General features: G+C 44.0%; 1 protein-coding gene across 1 annotated transcript in view; it reads right to left on the minus strand.

The window, feature by feature from the left end:
- LOC148502454 (uncharacterized) overlaps positions 1-13,533 on the minus strand; it is a 38,404-nt gene extending 24,871 nt beyond the window's left edge. Inside the window, exons 1-6 of the mRNA XM_088449873.1 lie at positions 13,448-13,533; positions 12,759-12,824; positions 9,516-9,607; positions 8,840-8,900; positions 6,281-6,378; positions 2,347-2,452 (exon numbers count right to left, since the gene is read on the minus strand). Of these exons, the coding sequence (XP_088305999.1) occupies positions 2,347-2,452; positions 6,281-6,378; positions 8,840-8,900; positions 9,516-9,572 (322 nt within the window). The 5' untranslated portion in view covers positions 9,573-9,607; positions 12,759-12,824; positions 13,448-13,533. The remainder of the gene's footprint in view (positions 1-2,346; positions 2,453-6,280; positions 6,379-8,839; positions 8,901-9,515; positions 9,608-12,758; positions 12,825-13,447) is intronic.
- Positions 13,534-14,070: the final 537 nt, after the last annotated feature.

Raw genomic sequence — 14,070 nt, forward strand, 5'->3', positions numbered from 1 at the left:
AGACTGGTCAGATCTCTGGGCTGATAACACACAGTGACATGATGTGAGGGGGAGAGTAGGAGTATAATAGGGGCTGATGGCTCCTGATGTATGAGATACACCAGAGAATGCGGGGAGGAGACTGGTCAGATCTCTGGGCTGGTAACACACAGTGACATGATGTGAGGAGGAGAGCAGGAGTAAAATAGGGGCTGATGGGTCCTGATGTATGAGATACACCAAAGAGTGTGGGGAGGAGACTGGTCAGATCTCTGGGCTGGTAACACACAGTGACATGATGTGAGGGGGAGAGCAGGAGTATAATAGGGGCTGATGGCTCCTGATATATGAGATACACCAGAGAGTGCAGGGAGGAGACTGGTCAGATCTCTGGGCTGGTAACACACAGTGACATGATGTGAGGGGGAGAGCAGGAGTATAATAGGGGCTGATGGCTCCTGATGTATGAGATACACCAGAGAGCGTGGGGAGGAGACTGGTCAGATCTCTGGGCTGGTAACACACAGTGACATGATGTGACAGGGAGAGCAGGAGTATAATAGGGGCTGATGGTTCCTGATGTATGAGATACACCAGAGAGTGTGGGGAGGAGACTGGTCAGATCTCTGGGCTGGTAACACACAGTGACATGATATGAGGGGGAGAGCAGGAGTATAATAGGGGCTGATGGCTCCTGATGTTATGAGACACACCAGAGAGTGTGGGGAGGAGACTGGTCAGATCTCTGGGCTGGTAACACACAGTGACATGATGTGAGGGGGGAGAGCAGGAGTATAATAGGGGCTGATGGCTCCTGATGTATGAGATACACCAGAGAGTGTGGGGAGGAGACTGGTCAGATCTCTGGGCTGGTAACACACAGTGACATGATGTGAGGGGGAGAGCAGGAGTATAATAGGGGCTGATGGCTCTTGATGTATGAGATACACCAGAGAGCGTGGGGAGGAGACTGGTCAGATCTCTGGGCTGGTAACACATAGTGACATGATGTGAGGGCGAGAGCAGGAGTATAATAGGGGCTGATGGCTCCTGATGTATGAGATACACCAGAGAGCGTGGGGAGGAGACTGGTCAGATCTCTGGGCTGGTAACACACAGTGACATGATGTGACAGGGAGAGCAGGAGTATAATAGGGGCTGATGGTTCCTGATGTATGAGATACACCAGAGAGTGTGGGGAGGAGACTGGTCAGATCTCTGGGCTGGTAACACACAGTGACATGATATGAGGGGGAGAGCGGGAGACTAATAGGGGCTGATGGCTCCTGATGTATGAGATACACCAGAGAGTGTGGGGAGGAGACTGGTAAGTTCTCCGGACTGGTAACACACAGTGACATGATGTGAGGGGGAGAGCAGAAGTCTAATAAGTACTGATAGCTCCTTATGTATGAGATACATCAGAGAGTGTGGGGAGGAGACTGGTCAGATCTCTGGACTGGTAACACACAGTGACATGATGTGAGGGGGAGAGCAAGAGTATAATAGGGGCTGATGGCTCCTGATGTTATGAGACACACCAGAGAGTGTGGGGAGGAGACTGGTCAGATCTCTGGGCTGGTAACACACAGTGACATGATGTGAGGGGGGGAGAGCAGGAGTATAATAGGGGCTGATGGCTCCTGATGTATGAGATACACCAGAGAGTGTGGGGAGGAGACTGGTCAGATCTCTGGGCTGGTAACACACAGTGACATGATGTGAGGGGGAGAGCAGAAGTATAATAGGGGCTGATGGCTCCTGATGTATGAGATACACCAGAGAATGTGGGGAGGAGACTGGTCAGATCTCTGGGCTGGTAACACACAGTGACATGATGTGACAGGGAGAGCAGGAGTATAATAGGGGCTGATGGTTCCTGATGTATGAGATACACCAGAGAGTGTGGGGAGGAGACTGGTCAGATCTCTGGGCTGGTAACACACAGTGACATGATATGAGGGGGAGAGCAGGAGTATAATAGGGGCTGATGGCTCCTGATTTTATGAGACACACCAGAGAGTGTGGGGAGGAGACTGGTCAGATCTCTGGACTGGTAACACACAGTGACATGATGTGAGGGGGAGAGCAAGAGTATAATAGGGGCTGATGGTTCCCATGTATGATATATACCAGAGAGTGTGGAGAAGAGACTGGTCAGATCTCTGGGCTGGTAACACACAGTGACATGATGTGAGGAAGAGAAGAGTTTAAAAGGGACTAATTTCTCCTGACTCCTTCATTCACCAGATATATTTCCCCCATTGGTGTGCACTGACAGAGGAAGGTATGGAAGAGACTCATGTAATGACTAAACAAGGACAGTATGACAATGGATCAGTTCTTTATATCGTAATTGTTACTCACATGTGCTGAGATCTGCAGGAATTCCTTCCTCCTTAATCTTCACCAACACATTCTCTCGTTTAATTGCAGGATGAAAATCAACTAGCATAATCTTCTTATTTTCCTCCTAAACAACACCCAGACTATTACTGATAAATTGTAATCATGTCTGTCGATTGTGTAACTAAATGGTCCAATTTATTCTCGAGTGATGGATTCCGTGTAATGAAGAACATAATGAAAAATCGTGATGGTGATGTTCACACTTCTTTATCATTCAAACTAATTGTAATCTGCCTCCCTCCTCTCCTATAGTATAGACCCCCACCCACCCAATAACCTGATGCTGGGAGCTGGAGTACATTGCAGACATCTGACTGTCAGTCCAGCAGTGCTGCAACTCTAAGTGGATATTACATTCCGTCCAGTCCTCTTCAACAGATTTCTATAGTGCTCCATTAATGAGGGACGGAACAATTAGCCATGAGGAGCAGTATAAAGGTACCCATACATCTGCGATGGATTTCCGCGATCCTGCGATGCTGCGATGCTGCAACCTGGCATCGCAGGAATCCAACATGTTGGATGATCCCGATTTGACGATCGCAATCAAAAATTTATCGTGATTGTTTAATCAGGGACATTTAACATGTCAAATTTCAGCGATCCTGTGACGTTTCCACCGGGCAGATCGGCATTTCCGATCGCATTGCTACATTGCGACAATCCACCTCAGATGTATGGGCACCTTAAGACAACTCCCACCTCAGGTAGTGGAGCCATCTGAGAATGTTGTCTTCCTGTGTGGAGGCAGATTATTGAACGGCCAATGTTCAAAAATGCTGAACCCATTTTAAATGGAGAGTATTCTTTTACTAGGCCATGTATGTAAACACTGACTGTGCTCAAGTCCAGTAAGTTTGCTGTTCCCATTACAGTGACCTGTGCCTATGTGCTTGAGGCTATGTTTATTGAGTGGCTCTAGCTTCTTTTCCCATTCCCTAAGCACCCCTCATTATGGTTTATTCTGTTTTTGTATAGGGGAAAAGCATTACTTATATATCAGTCCTTCAGCACGTCTGCTGAAAATAAACCTCTATGCACATTTTCCTGGCTACAGCTAAATTTAGCCTTCAAATATGAAAGCTAGTACTGAGGGTCTGATTCAGAGCCACTCGTAAGCGGCCGCTTGTTCGCTCCGAGCGATGTTTGCACAACTGCGCATGCGTATGGGTCGTAATGCGCATGCGCCAACCAGTCATTGCGGTCAGAAATCGAGCGCTCGCAAAATAGCGAGTGCCTGCTAATTTGAGTGACAGGACGAGGCGTTTGTGGGTGGTAACAGGGGAAGGTGCTTGAAAACGGGGAGTGGAGATCCGAACACAGGCGTGCCAAACGGTCAAAACGGGCGTTTTAAGGGTGTGCATAATTAACAAAGCAGCGTCATCGACTACGTCACTTGGTTGTTTCTTAGCCTGAACTGATCGCATGATTGCGGTAGGAAAATCCAACCACAAGCACTGCGAACAGTTCAGATGCCTTTCAATGTACTCGATTAATCTAATAAATAGCGGAGATGACGTAGGATGTGAGTGGCCAGGGGGCGTTTTTACAAAATAGCGAGCGCATGTTTCGTTCGCTCGCTCAGACATAGAGGCGTCAACAGACTGCAAAGAGCGAGCGCTCAATTTAAATAGCCGGCCCCTTTTTCTGAACGAGCGAGCGCAAATAGCGTCCGGCTCTGAATCAGGCCCTGAGTCCCACAGTAAAGTTGGGTACACACCTAAAGATTTTCTGTCCAACTATCCAACTAGTTGATTGGTTGGAATGAAAATCTGGTAACGTATGGGAGTAACTGATGATCAACAATTTGCTCCTAAAGGTGGCCATACACGGTGAGATTCAAAAGTTGGTCAGATCAGTTGTACGATTTCCCTTGAAAATTCTTCCCTTCAGATATGGATGATTTGTATTTAAAATGCAACTATTTCACATAAGTGATCAATCACATCACATGTGTGTCAATTCCTACACGATCAGTTAAGATCTCTCTGCAAAACCATCTGATCTGCGATCCAACTAGACGACAGCGGGGACGCACATCGGGGTCGCAGAACACTCAAAATACAACTATTTTCAAAAGATTGGTCTGTAGAAACTGCCCAAATCGTGTGATCAATCGTGTATGGCCATAAGTAAGCATAAGTAAGTGTCAGAAAACAGATGAAAATGGTCGGTCAGACAAGTTTGATAAATGTTTGATCTAAACAATTTGTTCAAACAACAGTTTTTGTCCATTTTCCAGCGTTTGGGAGCAAATTGCTGATTGTCATTTGGTTTCATACCTTACCAGATTTTCATTCCAACCAATCAACTAGTTGGATGGTTGGACAGAAAATCTTTACGTGTGTATGCAGCTTGACTCAAGAACTGAAGGCCTGATTCAGACCCGGTCGCAAGCGCTGAGCGCTCGCAATCGGGTCGATGTTGGCCAAGTGCGCATGCGCACGAGGGAGCCGGCTCCATCGTGCGCATGTGCTAGACCCGGCTAGTACGGGCAATCTGTCGCTCCGGGTCTCGCACCAAAGGGGGGGAGCTGTCGATGTTAAGTGACAGCTCGCCACCTTTGGTGCGCGGGCCGGGGGGTGGCTGCCCAAAAGGAGGCGTTCCCATGAGAACGCCTGCCAAGTGATGTCAAGTGATGTCAGTGGAGAGCTTCCGGCTCTGTTAGAGCCGAAAGCTCTCTGGGGCTTGCAAAGAACGAGACCCTACCAAAAGGGTCTCGTCGCAAGCCCGATGGTCGCGATGTTCTTGACCATCGCGACCATCATCATGGGCGCTCGCTATAGCTGTGGGTGGTCACCCACAGCTATGCGAGCGGCCAAGAGGCCGCTCCAAAAAAAAAAGCCCGGCCCTGATTCAGAGCGAGCGGCTCTGAATCTTGGGCTTCTCCAAGATGAAGTAGAGCAGACAATATATTTCCCCATTATGCACCTCTAGTAACCACAATATTGCATATTAACAATACCACTATCTCAATACTATGAGAGGGACAATTGTGAAAAATGTTACCTACATGTAACGGAATCACAATAGGCTCTGAGAGGCTTTTACAAAAGGTGAAATGGTGACAAAGATGGAAGAGACAGCCAGTGTAAGGATACGTTCCATGATATGAGGACAAAGGATATACATATAAACAGTACATGCAATTAGTATGAATAATGTTTGAATAAAATGTTGGAATTGTAGAGGAAATGGGGATGAACATCTGATAAATAAAGGAAAGGGGGAGGGATAGACTTGTGTTCCCGTGTGTTACTGCTTCTCCCATTTAGTGCCAAACATACAAAAGAATAATAGGAAAAAAAATAAAGCAACATAAAGTTATGAAAGAGACATTGGCCCTCATTCAGAGGCGGTCGCAAGAAGCGAGCGCTCACTCTGAATGAGGGCGGCCGCTTGAATTTTCTAGTGCGGCCTCCTAGTCGCTAGCTAAGCTGGGTTACCACCCACAGCTTTAGCGACCGACCAAGTTGATGGTCGCGATGGTCCAGACCATCGCGACCATCGGGGCTTGCGACGAGACCCTAAGGTTGGGTCTCGGCAACCGCAAGCCCCAGGGAGGTTCCTGCTCTGATCGAGCAGGAAGCTCCACACTGACATCACTGCTGATGTCAGTGCGGCCGCCCACAAAACGGCAGGCGTTTATTAAGGAACGCCTCCATTTTCTAAACCACCCCCCCGCCTCGCCTACAAAACGGGGCGAGCTGTCGATCAACATCGACAGCCCCCCCTTTTGTAGTGAGCTCCGGAGCGAGAGAGAAATTCTCTCGCTCCGGGGCTTGCGCACACGCAGTGCGGCCGCTGAGCGTGCGCAGGGCCTAAACATCGACCCAGTTGCGAGCGCTCAGCGCTTGTGACCAGGTCTAAATGAGGTTCATAGTGCCTGTACCTTGATGCGTTTGTCCAGTTTATAATCTTCCATTGTACTTTCTTGTGAATATAGGAGGCTGGGACACCTCTCTGGTACATATCTGTTGCTGGATCCATCTGCAGGGCACAAAAAGTACATTCTTTGTATATGTCAGATATTATTTTTATTATTATTATTAACAGTTATTTATATAGTGCACACATAATCCGCAGCGCTTTACAGGGAATATTTGTCCACTCACATCCGTCATTCATACCCTATTCCAGCTCTACTCTGGGAAATACACACAACAAAATCCTTGTCTCAATCACAGCCTGATTCTGAGTTGGTTGCACACAAAAGAGCACACAGCTAGGGATGGCCATTGACCATCGATAGTTAGCAACAATTGATAGTCTTGCCATCATTGGCCAAGAGCCAATGGTTCTCCGCCATCGATGAATGAGTGGGAGCCAATGGTTATTTTTTTTTTTTCTTGACGGGACGGAGCTTTGACCCGCCCCTGGCTGTTGCTAAGCCCCACCCTCATTTTTAATTGGCCCGTGGCCTTCCTTGCCTTCAGCAGCAATGGTCACCAAGGGGTGCAAACCATCGATGGTTCACCATAGATGGTTTGTGTGCCATCGATGGTAATCACAGATGGACCCATCAAAGGTATCCATTGATGGACACCTCTCCAATGGCCATCACTACGCACAGCAGCATCTATTGGCAGCCGCCCGACTACAACTTTGTGCAAATGTCGATACAAACTCCTTCCCTTGTGTACATCCATGGGGCCAAATGTGCAAGGTCTGAGACCCCCACTTTTATTGTTCATACATGCTGTAACACCTATTGGTGCACCCTTATATGCCACCATGGGTTGCACCATCAAAAGTTGCACCAGTCTTTCGGCAGGTGCAATTTCTCCATGTGACAATGGCCTCCTATGCTTGCAGCTGTGCGTGTAAACAATCAACATGCATGGAACTACACATCCCAGCATGCTCTGCCACAGCTGTAGCATGCCCTAATAGTAAAACTGTGGCAGGGCATTTTGGGATGTGTAGTTCCACCGCAGCTGGAGGGGCCGCATGTTGAATGTACATGATAACGAGGAGTCTGTGGTGAGTGGAAGACTGGGAGGAAATGAGAAACTTGAAGTAAGATTCTCTAGAGAGGGATAGGGCAGAACTGGAGGAGGACAGACTTATTTTGAAAATGAAGTTTACATGTGGAAGTGACTTTCTACATTGTCTCTCAGCAGTGTGAGATCATTATTGAAGGTAGAGGATGAAAGAAAGTGAAGGAGTCAGGAAAGTGTGGGGAGGAGACTGGTCAGGTTTATTGTCCGGTAACACACAGTGACATGATGTGAGGAGGAGAGCAGGGGTATAATAGGGACTGATGGCTCCTTATGTATGAGATACACCAGAGAGTGTGAGGAGGAGACTGGTCAGATCTCTGGGCTTGTAACACACAGTGACGTGATGTGAGGGGGAGAGCAGGAGTATATTAGGGGCTGATGGGTCCTGATGTATGAGATACACCAGAGAGTGTGAGGAGGAGACTGGTCAGATCTCTGGGCTGGTAACACACAGTGACATGATGTGAGGAGGAGAGCAGGAGACTAATAGGGGCTGATGGCTCCTGATGTATGAGATACACCAGAGAGTGTGGGAAGAAGACTGGTCAGATCTCTGGGCTGGTAACACACAGTGACATGATGTGAGGGGGAGAGCAGGAGTATAATAGGGGCTGATGGCTCCTGATGTATGAAATACACCAGAGAGTGTGGGGAGCAGACTGGTCAGATCTCTGGGCAGGTAACACACAGTGACATGATGTGAGGAGGAGAGCAGGAGTAAAATAGGGGCTGATGTCTCCTAATGTATGAGATACATCAGAGAGTGTGGGAAGGAGACTGGTCAGATCTCTGGGCTGGTAACACACAGTGACATGATGTGAGGGGGAGAGCAGAGGCGTATAATAAGGGCCGATGGCTCTTGATGTATGAGATACACCAGAGAGTGTGGGGAGGAGACTGGTCAGATCTCTGGGCTGGTAACACACAGTGACATGATATGAGGAGATTCTGATAGCTCCTGATTCCCCCACTGGCTAGGTATGTTTTCCTCATTCGTTTTAATGTCATGTTTGGATGTAGACTTAAGGTGCATACACACACAACGATTTTGTAAATGACCGATTTTAGTAAATGATTTTCGTTAATTTTTTCAAGGGAAAAATGAACGAAAATCGTGTACTAAAATCGTTCATTTACTATATGTAATGAACGATTTTTTTGAACTACAAACGATTTTTGAATATTCCCTTAATGAAAATCGTTGAGTTTGTCAGTCTGACTGAACTACAAACTACAAACGTGAACGCACATGAACGAAAATCGTTCATCGTTTTAACTTAGAAAGTGAACGATTTCTTTCAACGATTGAACGATAAATGATATCGTAAACGATAATCATTCAAAAAATCGTTGTGTGTGTATGCACCTTAAGAGATATATAGTAGTGATAGAACAAGGAGAGTATATGTATATCTGTATTTAGATATCTGTAGTTAGTTATTACTCACACATGCTGCTTTCTGTAGGAATATCCTCCTGTTTAATCTTCACATTTCTCTTAACTTCACCCTACATGTTTTACATTGTAAAAATAAAACATAACATATGTATAAATATGCCACTAAATATTTAGGGGAGAATTCAATTATTCTCTGGGTTTACCCGGCAGATAATGGATTGTGCTGCCCAATGCAGTTAGCTGCAGGAACCCCATGCGCTAATTACCAGAGGCAGGATTTTTCCTTGCAGCCTCAGGAGTTAGGAGGAAAAATCTGCGTTAAAATGCAGATTCTGTATGTAACGCGCTGGGAAACCCATTGGTTAGCGCTTTAACCCAATGTTTACCGCACGGGGAAAAGGCTAAGGGGTCTATTTACTAAGCAGTTTTAGGAGACAGAGTGAAAAGTGATAAGGTGCCAGCCAATCAGCTCCCAACTGTCATTTTTCAAACACAGCCTGTGAGATGGCAGTTAGGAGCTGATTGGCTGGCACCTTATCACTTTTCACTCTGTCTCCTAACACTGCTTAGTAAATAGACCCCTAATTAATTTAATAGCTTTTCCTTCTGTGGCACGATCAATTAGCTGCAAGGTTTATCCCCGGGCTAATTGGATTCCCCTCTTGATAGTAACATCATATTTTATAAACTTTACATTCATTATTAGGATATAAAACTCTATCTACCTGGAAATCCTGTAGGGGGATATTGTGATCTTCCCATTTATACTGGAAGCCATCCATTTGTGGTTAGCGTAGAAGTGACTGATGGTCTTGCGCTTGGGTTGGAATTACAGAGGAATATACATTAAAATATACTGGTGATTTAATTATTTATTCCAGTAATTGCCAATTAAGATGTCAGTGTAATAACTGTCACAAACACAGTTTCTGCTGTCTTGGTCATATACATGCAGTGGGTTGGATCACCAGCTCCCAATCCCACATTGATGCCACACATGGGGACATGCTGTCTATTGCTGCAGTGCTCGGCCCCTACCTTCACGCAGCACCAGGACCTGCTCCATGGCTGTGAGAGACATACACACAGAATGAGAAGCTCAGCAACAGGGTAGTGGGGGTGGAGGGGAGGGAAGGAGGGTGGGATGTGGGCTGTAGTTGAGAGAAGTACATTTTAGACTAATACCTCTTTTCCACCAAAAACCCGGGTCTGACCTGAGTTTTCAGACATGGTTCCAAGAACCCAGGTCAGACACCGTTTACACAGCACCATCGATCTGGGTTATTCTCAGGTCAGCCCCATTCACACTGAACCTGGGTCTGCCCTGCTAAACTTGTGAGGTCATAAAAAGTGGGAGGTGACTGCTCCACAACCACCAATCAGCTCATTTTAGGCATGATCCAGGTCGGATAGCCCGGGTTGTGCTGTTTACACTGCACCATTACCCAGGTCCATCCTGGGTCACACCCTGGAAGCTACCTGGGTTGAATTGCCAGGTCTCTTGACCCAGGTTATTTTTCAGGGATCCTTTTACACTGAGCTGCGACCCGGATAGACCCAGCAAAAACCCAGGTTTTTGCTCTGGTGTAAAAGGGGTATATACGATTAGTGTGATTAACTGGCTTTGATTATTAGTTCAAAGGGGTTAATGCTTTTACTTAGACTAATGAGGGAGGTAATTAAGCAGTTAATTAATATAAATATAATTGATGATGTGGGGGTTAATTAATGATAGGGATGCATTAATTAATGATGAGGGGGTAATATTTTGTGGCCCTATTATGGTGGTCACTGGGATGCTCTCTGTACTGTAAGGTGGTCATGATCTGTGTACTGTATGCTGCTCACTTGGATGCTCTGTGTACTGTATAGTGGTCACTGGTTTGCTCTGGGTCATTCCACGTCAGCTCATTCAGGAGTGTCCACCACCCTTCTCAGATTTTTACAAATTTTTATTTAAGAAAGGATCTCACAATAACTATTTCTGCCACATATGTCGGCTGTCTGACCATTAGTTTCCGAAATATTGATTTTTCAATTTATTAAACTATTTTCTAACCGCTTCGTATTTATTTCATTTTATTTGAAGTATCCCAGGTGTTTATTAAGGAATCCCCGTGAAATTTGGACCCCTGAGGTAACTTTTCCTCCCGAATCCAAAAAGCTTTTGAAACAGAATTAAAAATGCTAGTTTAAATCATCATTAGATATTCAAAAAAATTTTAGGTGCTTAACAAAGGTATACATAACTATCAAGAAATAATCAGCATGGTACTCTGTTTTATGGTGGAGAAAAAAAATAATGAAGTTGACGTTCGATTACTGTTGTACCGCATACATAATTTATACAAGAAACCATGAAATTTAAAAACTTAAACATAAATGAAAGTTGAGTCAACAATCACATTATTTTCCCCTTGTTTGGAACATGATGTTCAGGTCTGTAATTTTCTTTAAAGTGTCAGCAGACAGCGTATACTGTCTTCCAGTACATCCTTGTATAGTAGGCACTTCCGTTACACAAAGGACGTGAATAAAAGGAACAACACACTTAGCGTCTCTTGAAGGCCAGGACAACACATTTGTTGATTCGTTTCATGAAGTGTACCAGCACATCTTGTTCCTCCTCATTACATTGAATAATATACCCAATGTACCAGATGTTATCGTACACTGCTGCTATGTACGTTCCAGATCATTTTTGTATACATTTTTTGTGACTGTGGTCATAGTGACACTAACTCTGGTTCCTGCTGTCTTCATGTCATCTGATGGCAAGTGGTATACGTGTAGCTCACCATTACTAATAGGCCGAGATCTGTGATGAGAACGTGTTTCTGCCACAGTCTTTGCTTTTTCTAGATGGCTATGTAATTTGCTTTTGCAGTCTTGTATTTCACTTTGTGACACATAGAAAAACTTTATGCCATATACATTTTCATTTGCCCATTTATACAGGTCCAAACGTGTCAAGATGTGATGGGTTTCGACTGTTTGCAGACTGGTGCGGGTGGCCAGACGTTTAACTGTCCCTCCAATGCCGTCACACGAACACTTACACTTACTCTTACACTTAGCAATACAATACCAAAACTGGAGTATGTTCACTATTTTAGTGATGGTGCCACTGCACAATACAAGAACTGCAAAAACTTTTTGGACCTATGCTTCCATAAGGATGACTTCAACATTCAACATTTTTTTGCCACACCTCATGGGAAGAGTCCGCGTAACGGCATTGGAGGGACAGTTAAACGCCTAGCCACCTGCACAAGTCTACAAGCAGTGAAAACCCAACGTACCATGCTGATATTTTTTGTGGTAGTAATGTATACCTTTGTTAAGCACCCAAAAAAAAAATTAAATCTCTAATGTTGATTTAACCTAGCGTTTTTAATTATTTTCCAAAAGCTTGCGTTTTTGCTGTAACTCGAAACGTAAGGCAAATAACGTAATTTGGCTTGGATTTTTGGATTCGGGAGGAAAAGTTACCTTAGTGGTCCAAATGTCATGGTGATTCCTTAATAAACACCCGTGATACTTTAAATAAACTGGAATAAATACGTTAGTAAATAGTTTCATAAATTGAAAAAATCAATATTTTGGAAACTAATGGTCAGACAGTCCAGATATTGGCAGAAATAGTTATTTTGACATCTTCTCTTAACTAAAAAATGTTCGTAAAAATCTGAGATGGGTGGTGGACATTTAATTTTTTTTGTGGGGATGATCTGATGTGGAATGACCCCTCTGTGAACTCTAAAGCTGTCATTGAGATGCTTGATATACTGTATGGCAGTCACTGGGATGCTCAAAATACAATATGGCGATCACTGGGATGCTCTGTGTACTGTACTCCTGTATCCACAATACAGGTATATGTTAGCAAAAACTTTAATAGCTCTACTACAATGTAACAAAAACCAACACACACATGCACACAACATAGATTTAACGATGTCACCTACTTCCCTCCAAAGCTCTGTGTATCGTCTGGCAGTCACTGGGATGCACTCTGTATATCTATTGTATTTCTGTATATGGTAAATAAATATTCATTTTATGATGGAATTCTTATGACTGCTTCTTTAATATTTGACACATACTTCTAAAACTCTTATACTCTTAATTGTTCGACCATAACCCTGGGCTGGGTCAGACGGCAAAGAATGAGATCAAGCAAGAGTCTAACATCAGTAACGGAATAACATTTATTATTAATATAACTAAAACCATTTTGAATACAATTTAATGGGCATAACAAATATGTGACAGTGTCATCATATAAACAACGGACTGCAGCATAATACAGGACATGCAGATACATCTACAATATGATGATGAATCCACAATGTCCACTTGCAAATAATAAGTAGTAATAATAAGTGGCATTACATCTGCCCGTATAAAGGACACTGAAACCACATGACCAAGAATGGAGGGAAATCCCAATGAGACAAACGTAGTGTGGGACATAAATATGTATCATTGATTCCTAATCTATCATCTCTGGTATCTAAATTATCAGGAATTCTAGAATTAGCAAGGAACTGCATTCGCATGTTGCCTTTAGATAGAAAATAACAGTGATCGATGGATTCAGTTGAAATTCAAAGTCAGTCTAATGAGAAAGATTATAATAAAATACTATATTTACCTTTTCTGTAATTAATGTGAATCAGGGGTCCCCTTTTAAACTACAAACGATAACATGTTCACTTTCCGGTCTGGGCTCCATTAAGCTTCCTGATTTTCGTTCCATTGCACTTCCTGGTCTGCGTTCCACCATGCTTCCGTGTTTGCGTTTCACCATACTTCCGGGTCTGCGTTCCAGCTGACTTCCTGGTTTTGGTTTACGTTTTCATTTATTTTATGCTGGTCTGTGCTTCCTGGATCTGGCGGATCTCTTTTATTTTGTCATTTGCCATACGTCTGACACGTACTGTATAACTCTGTCCCAAAAATATAAGGCATTTTTACAACTTATACGGTTACCACCTCTCCTTTTGCATATACTATGGGTTACATCGTTTCAATATATGAAAGCGAAGAGCATATATTATTACTATGTGTACTGTATGTCTCTCTGGTGATGTAGCTTTTCATCATGATCTTTTGAAATATATCTTATATAGATAGATAGAGCTATATACATGTATAGATAGATAGATCTATATGTATATATATATATATATATATATATATATATATATATATATATAATATGAATAAAAAATAAATTGAATTAAAGTGTACACGTAGTAAATGTTATATGTCTCC

The sequence above is a fragment of the Taudactylus pleione genome, unplaced genomic scaffold (genome assembly GCF_031769625.1).
Source record: "Taudactylus pleione unplaced genomic scaffold, aTauple2 ptg000497l, whole genome shotgun sequence".
Classification (NCBI taxonomy): domain Eukaryota; kingdom Metazoa; phylum Chordata; class Amphibia; order Anura; family Myobatrachidae; genus Taudactylus; species Taudactylus pleione.